We start from the raw sequence: 8489 nt of genomic DNA, 5'->3' as shown, positions 1-8489 counted from the left end.
CAAAATGACGGTCGGTAAATTATCAACGTCGGTAAGTTACCATCGTAATTACCGACACTCAATTTTAACTTTACCTCTTTGCAAATATATTCTCCTAATAACGACCTCTTTGCAAAATATATTCTCCTGTTAACTCAAAATAATTTTCCGGACATTTTAAGACATATTTTGCTGCATTACTATCTACTATCGCTTCGCAATAAATATATTCTCCTATTTAACTCAGATAAATTTTCGGACTATTAAGACATTACTGCACTATCGCCACTATCTTTTTGCAAAATATATATTCTCCTATTAATTCAGATGATTTTTCGAGTGTATTAAAATACACATATTTAGCTTATATCTTCGCAAAATATAATCTACCAAACACAAGTGTGCGCCATTGTCCAATTTCCATTTTCTTTTAAATGGATGAGGATGGAGAATTAGGAGTCGATAAAATTAAAGAAAAAATACAAAATTTTGTACTAACAGTTTTTTTACTACCATAAATGCAATTAGCAAATACTGTTACAATATATCATATTATGTAGGAATGGTGAACGATTTTCATTTGTGTAAATGTTTCTTCGCTCGCTATTATAATATAACTATATATATTTATATTTTTTATACGATTAATAGAGCTATAAGTGGTTAATACTATTGTCTATTTAATATAGCCTCCGTTTTCACGAAAAATTCGTTCGTGCAATTTTAATTTTATAACAAAAGATTTTTTAATATTAAATTCGCGAACACACGAACGGGTATATGTTTCTGGCAGTGAAATCCATCTCTCAATGCAAAATGTAGAAAAAGGTATCAAAGTCACGCAAACACAAATTTGTCTCTGTTCAATTTGTTAGTCGTAAAATGCAAAATACGCCTGTATTAAATTTAACAACATACGATTTATAAAAGTTAAACAAGTCTAACGTATCGCATAAGTAAAATACTGTGATTATTAATATTCTCGATGTTGAAACTTCATCGCGCCATAGTAAATAATCAACTGCGAATAATATAATACGGTATATTGTCAGCAATACACGCGTATTACTCGTTAAATTTATTTAACTTTGCAATCCTTGTTCTCTTTTGTCGCAAATTGATTTTGCACAATTAATATTTCGGTATCGAATACACTTTACGAATTACATTTTACATAGATAAATTTGTATTAGCTTATCATATAATAATTTTTGATATTCTTTTTTTTAAATATAATTTGTATCGAATTAGCGAACAACATTCATTTCATCAGCCTCTTTCGTATAAAGTCGCGATTTGCGAATAGTCCAAAATATCAACTTAATACTACTTATACTGGCGACTTACTATGTATATGCATTACGTCTAATTCATATCATCGCGTGTTACATAATTAAACAATATCTACTTTGAATAAATTACTTTAAGGCTACTTTCTTAGCTCGTCATCGATTATCATAATTTATTCGAGAAACTATCGTCAGTACTCTTCGAACAGATTTAACATATAAATATATAAGTTATTAATAATCGTGCAATTACACATGGCTAATATTAACATCGAAGTAATACTTGTTGCCTTGTTGGTGTTTTGTGCTGAAAAGAAGAGTCATATCAAAATTGATTATTTTACTCATTTAAACAAAAGTTTTTTTTAATAGTTTAGTTTTAATATTTCTCCAATTTTATTTTCAAAGAAAAAAAAATTAAAAAAATTTTACAAATTGAGTATCGATTGATTCTCGCACACATACGAGAATGCAAGAATTATCATCTGATATAGATGTTTCTATCAAAATTAGATAATAATTTGGCCATAATTTGGCCAAAATAATTTGGCCAGATTGTTCCGTACATTTAATTATGTTAATTCTCACTAGGACGCTTTTCTTATTGAGGACGAATGTATAATATTAGTAATAACTTATGCATTATGCTAAAGATTCGACATCTACAGTATTTTAGAGTTTTGGTTTAATACCAAAGTCAATTACACATAGTAATATACATATAATACTAATTATAATATTATAAAATAATAATAATACATGTTAATAAACCAATAATAACAATGTGATAATAATAATAATAATAATAAGAAGAATGTTATCTACAAGAGTGCAATACAGATGACGAATTATGAATGTCATTATGTATGTGACGATCGTATTATAAATATTATACATCATCGATTTACATCGATAAATATAGCAGCTCTTTAAATTATTGCGTTGATTACGACGTAACAAAACATAACAAAAGAACAGTGTTTTTTTATCTGCAATAGTATTTATAAACTTTTCAGACAAATCGTTGTGCGTTGCGAAATGTGTCATTCTTTCGTTATGGATTATTCGGCGCAATTAAACGTCGTTTCTAATACATCGTTGTTGCATGGGTATAATACGCTAATTATACGCGGATTTTGCACACGCACGTACTGTCACGCAATTAATTAATCGCCTCTCGCGATGGACACATACACATGCATCTCGTATACACACAATTATTGTAATAACGTCGCCGCAGTCTAGCTTCTTCCTACGCTTAATTTTTCACGAACGGAATTGCAGAAGATTAATTTCCAATTTACTATCACGCGAACGGCAATTAATCAGTCAGATTCCTTAATGAAGACATGAGAGAAGAATCTGTCGAGCAGCGACGTTATTTCACATACAGTCATACTTGCTACAAAAAAGGAACTAACGAGGTTTCCGGAACGACCTGATTCTGATCACGAATAATTCAATCGTGAAAGCACATTATTCTGTTATTGCAATTTTTTTGCAAAAGACAATATATCTGTAGAGTATGATTTGGAATTAAAATCCGTGAAAACATTTTCCTTATGAAAATATTCTTATAAAAGAATAAGAAAGATGATTATTAAAGTTCAATATTCTAGATTAAATATGTTGGTTACACATCAAAAGTTTAAATTCTGTTAAATATTATTAGAAAATTAAAATTATGTAGCCTAATTTTATTTTTTAATTTTTTTCTGTAGCTTTTTTACTTTCATAAAGATTCTTTTCGTTTAAAGACGAAATTGTTTTTAATGTTTCATGTATTAATTGCAAATCACTTTTGTGGATGTTTCGTATAGTTTAGGAAACTGTGATGCTAAAGACACTTTAATTGTACAAACTTTTCCTTCTTGTAATGAATAAATAATTACTTAAAATAATTACTTAAAAGTAAGACGAATCATTCTAAATTCAGAGATCAAGTCATCCCGATTGGATAATGTGAGTGCGCTTTTTAGTCTCTTCCTAGATGCACTTAAAACACTGACTTTCCTAATTTCTAATTCTTAAACGCGTTAATCAAAAATCAAACGTCAATCTATTACAATCTCGTACAAAAGCTCGAAAACTCGGACGAGGTTTCAGGTAATTCTATCTTCGATTATATAGAACTATCTATATATGTATATATTGGTTTCTCTCTCTGACGACGACAATCACAATTCAATGCGATTAAAAAGCGTCATTGTTCTTCGTTATATGTATTATGTTGCGAAGTAAAATGCATTGTCTTGATGTGTATGCAACACGATCCTGAATACATCTTTGTGCTATATTTGTCCAGAAATAAACGAAACATAGTTGAAAACTGTATCCTTTCTCGATCACGTAATAAAAAAAATCCATCACGTACAAATAGCTTGTATATATCTTGCATTAATAAATGCTAATTTGAGGCGGATAAAGAACAGCAATAAAATTATCGTAAGGAGTTATTAATCCTTTAGTTGTAAACACCATATATATATACTTATACGTATATATGAGCAATTAAAACTCGTAATCAGTCAAGACTCTTCGCGCTATTAATTTGACATTTATATTATTTCATTTCATTAACGTGGAAATGATAAATCGTATTAAGAGATATTCTATAATTGTGTGTAGCACATTTGCATTTCAAATTTGATACTTTGAGAAAGCAGGTGCACATGTCGCAGTTGAAGAGTCAAATTCGCACGAAGGAAAGTGAAGGAACCGAGACGAGAGTATTCAACTTCGTCGTCATTTGGTTCCTCTTTGTATACAATTCGGTGTGTCGAACACCGCATTTGGAAGGCATTTCAGAAGGCATTAAATTCCTAGTGTGTATTGTCACGAGTTGACATCGATTATATGCCTTGACCTACCTACCTACGCGTGATTTCGTACGATATTTATCAGAAGCCCCGTGAAACCGACATAGCAATCAGAATTTCATTTTAAAAACGCGTTTATAATTAACGAATAATCGTTGCCTCCCGCGAGGAGGACACGTTTGGTCTTTTGTTAAAAATCGTATAGCAAGGGTCGATTATTCGTTGTACTATCATAATACTTTCGCAATACTGAGAAGAAAATTTCCAAGAGAGAGAGTGGCAGTTGCGGCTAGTATATCCTGATTAGTCTCATATACTTTCAATATAGTATGTATGTCTGGCAGTATAACTTTTCGCGGGAATTGCTCTAGAATTTCCTTCCGCGAAGGTCTTCCTCGTCCTCAGCACATCTGCTTTCTTTGCGTCAAAAATTAAATGGAGAATATTTGTATAAAAGAAATCAAACTGCTTCAAAACTAAGAAAACAAAATTCAAAATTCTTTTTTAAAAACAAAGAAAATTTTTATATATATATATAATATTTTATGTCATAAACAATTTCATTTCAATTCAAAAATTGTCGCGCTTGATTCCTTTTATATAAAAATGATTCGATAAACAAATGTTGGACGATCCAACTTCGAACGATCGCATAAACGGATTATTCATGCGCGAAGCAACGCACACATCGATAAATTGTGTGTATGCGAATTGTTCGCTAAACCTTTTTATATGCATCTCACGTAGCACGCAATGCAATGGAGCTTTTTTACATGCGGTACCAACTGTCCGCAGCTGATCAGTGATAAATTGTAGCTCGAAAGCTACAATGTGCGTGTATGTATGTATATGTGTATGCGTGTTACATGTTAATGTCAGCTAGTGACCGTCCTGTCGAATCGGCTAACGACGCCGATGTAAATTTATGCTAAAGAAAACGGAAAAACGATTGCTTCCAAATTCGATAACATCCGATGAATAATAAAAGCAGGAAGACTCGGAAGGAAATTCATGATGAACCCCGATCGTCCTTTGATAATACGAGGTAATGAATGCGAGCAGGCGAGATTGTTCGCCGTTTCGTTTCAAATTTTCGTCTCGAGAGAACAATTATTACTAACAATAAATAAAAAAAAGAAATTGCATTCTGGATGCTCTATCTCATTAGACGTTAATATTTTATGCTGTAATGTTATGGCAGATGTAATATTTCTCTCATTACAATCAAAATTGTGTTTTCGATACTTTTTATAATAAATGGTAGATTATACATGGTATAAATTGTGTAATCGGTATAAAGTATAAAAGATTTATAGAGAGATTTTCACAAAAATTATCTGCCGCAAAATTGCGAAATAATTTTAGAACGCAAAATTGTCTATATACGTGGCGTAGTGTAATTTTCATTTTCGAGCGAGCGGCGACAATGACACTCTATTGTATCGTCTATTATTAAAAGTGATTAATCTTGCGGAGATACTTGCGCCCGTCGTGTGGGCCGATATTATTAATATCAATGAATATCGTTGTCCGGTGAGGAAAAAATATTAACTCGCCTCGATCATAAATCAACGCATTGTTTCAGGCCATTACCGAGGTCCGAAGAGTGCGCGTCATTGTCTGTTTAGCCGCGTATCGCTATTAAACTTTGATTTATGAGTGATTTGTATCACAATTGATTTTCGAAGCTGCGTGGAGTTGGACGTTTCGCGGCGTTTCCTAAATCGCTAAGCAATCATTCACAAATTAGAAATACAAATCTGAAACATTTCGTATTAGATGGACAAAAAAGATATTTCTAGATATCTGTGCATTAATGTCGGAATTTCAATCATTTTACACTTTTTCGTGATATATTAATTATACAGACATACCTATATAATGTCTTGTTGCGAATATAGGTACTTTCAGTGCGCGGAAAAGTTGCGTTGGCTATAGATAAAAATATTATAATTCAAAAAACTTCACGTGTAAAGTTGAAATATCTTTCTGCACTATTTTGTCAGTTCTCAATACTATATATCTCATTTGTTCGAAAATTTGCACTATCTATCACGAGATCAATGATATCATGTTCCAAAGAGTCGCTTCTAATTGCGATACCCATACAATGAGTAATTGCTTACGTCAGAAAAGATGGATCGCGTGGTGTGTTCCGTCAGCACCAAAACAGGAATAGACAATTAACGTTCTCGATCTTTCGTCAGCGAAATTTCGTGATCTATCTTTGTCAGGGCAAGTGTGTTATACAGTTTTCTCAAATTCAGTGATTAAGGCGAACCGTATCGCCGCTCGTTTTGTACAATCTGATAATTATGTGTGGTTAAATCCTGGTCAAACAAAACAATCTAGCCACTTAGCGAGATTTCAGATAATTACAGTACATTGCCGATTTTCCAATTGTATTTCATTCGGCAAGTCATGTTGTAAATGAAAAATTAAAATGACTGCGTATTCATCGAATAGTCCGTGTGTGACAGGAAGATTTGAAGTAATTTTATCTCATACATGTCATTTTTAATACTCTCTCTCTCTATAATTAAAATTAAATAACGATCTCAAAAATGTTGTATCTTCATGTCCATGCAGCAAAATTTTTACGACTAGATAGGGGAGAGAAAATTCGCGTAATTTCTCCCCCTTCCTTTATTATATTATTTGATTGCGCAAAATATACGTTATCGCGTTTTGCAAGAAAATTCAAATATGAAAGTTCTAAATACCTATACTTGAAACGCATTCAACTGACTATTTCTCTATCTTCAGGTATCCTTTAGAGATCATGCGGACTTCCTGCGGATTTGTCTATTGTCAGAAAAATGTCGATACTTCCAGCGGGATTTAAACTTTACAGGTCAACAGACCTGTGACGCAAGACAATTCTTTTACTAAATCGATTCTGCAGAAATATTCTCCGATCGATTACGGCCCGAAATAAAGATCTTTCCGGTGGTTCCGCGTGATGTCTCGCTCGCGAAAAAGAAAGCCTACGTCACTTATCACGCTTTTGCTCATAAACGTGAGATGTTAACCATACCATATATATTCTCAAGGACTTCGCATCAATTTTAAATTAACGTGACAATTCGTGTCATTCGATTGTGTGTATGTGCGAACATGTGTAAACGACTTTCGACAAAAGGATGGAAAAATTCTTTCCGCGAAAGGAAACCACTTTAACAGATGGTCTCCAATGGCGCAATCTTGGTGCTCGGATTCTGGGTAACGCTGTCGCCCATGCTGGGCATCCCGTGACTAGTCGTGCTGTGCCCGTTACCCTGCCGTCCGGCGTTCGTCTGTGGATTTCTGCTGAAGAGTCTCTTGAGCGCCGCTCTGACTTGCGGCTGGCAACCGACCGCCACGAAAATCAGCACCCCTTGGAAGGCGTTTATCAAGTCGGTGAAGTACCAGATGTACAGAGGCCCGCCGACAGCCCATGAGATCACGTCCGCCACCCAGGTAACACCCATTACGATCACCAGTTTCATGCATATGCGGCCCAGCGTCGCTCTAAAAGCAAAGAAAGAGCTGTAAAACTCGAATATATAATACAAATATAGAAATTTAAGTATAAATATAATTGCACAGAGATCATTTTTTCTTAGAATTTACCCTCAAGATCATAATAATCGTTGGAAAATATGGTATTAGAAGAATCCTAGAAGAATAATATCTATCACAATAAGATATAAAATATGTATATGTTTGATTAATTTTACTATATATATGTACATAGTAAAAATAATTAAACAAATTGTATATCTTATTGTGGTAGATATTATTCTTCTAGAATTCTTCCAACACTATTTTTCCCCACGATTATCACGAATTTCAGAGTAAATTCTAAGAAAAAAATGTGTGACAAGAATGTTTTAAAGTAAAGAATACGTTTCGAGGTAGCCTGTGTACCTTCCAAGAACCTTATCGTTAAAAGATAACGATGATACAACAACAATGATAATCGAGTGTCATATGGAGACGTATTGTACACCTCGTGTGTAATTTCAACCGAGGCGATATCGGTTAACCTTCACATGTGAACCACAGGAGAGGCCGCAGGCGTGAAAGATCATGAGCGAAATTGATTGTAACTCGGTTGGCGCATTTCGCTATTGTTTACATTACGTTATCGTTTTGTGTCGACGACGTTAAATACGATCCTGCGAGAAATTATTCAACGCGCTTCGCAACTGGGACTCACCCTGATGGTTAATGAAACAATCGTATACGCTTTACACGTGACGTGTGTAATAAATGTAAACAGTAGTTCGCGATTAATTGACATTGTTTATATGTTCGATATAAACGAGACACGTCTCGTTACGAATACTAAATTTAATTATGGCGTTTCTGTCATTAATGATATTAGCTTTTCGAGGTCTGTGTTTTTCTTTCACAAGTC

The 8489-nt window shown here is 33.4% G+C and overlaps 1 protein-coding gene across 1 annotated transcript in view; it reads right to left on the bottom strand.

The window, feature by feature from the left end:
* Positions 1-466: 466 nt before the first annotated feature.
* The window catches only part of mthl1 (adhesion G-protein coupled receptor methuselah-like 1), a 135017-nt gene continuing 126994 nt past the window's right edge, over positions 467-8489 (bottom strand). Inside the window, exon 7 of the mRNA XM_085481394.1 lies at positions 467-7597. Within this exon, the coding sequence (XP_085337520.1) occupies positions 7264-7597 (334 nt within the window). The 3' untranslated portion in view covers positions 467-7263. The remainder of the gene's footprint in view (positions 7598-8489) is intronic.

The sequence above is a fragment of the Nylanderia fulva genome, unplaced genomic scaffold (genome assembly GCF_048542155.1).
Source record: "Nylanderia fulva isolate GAGA-0341 unplaced genomic scaffold, ASM4854215v1 Scaffold18, whole genome shotgun sequence".
Classification (NCBI taxonomy): Eukaryota; Metazoa; Arthropoda; class Insecta; order Hymenoptera; family Formicidae; genus Nylanderia; species Nylanderia fulva.
This window is presented reverse-complemented; position numbering and strand designations above follow the sequence as displayed.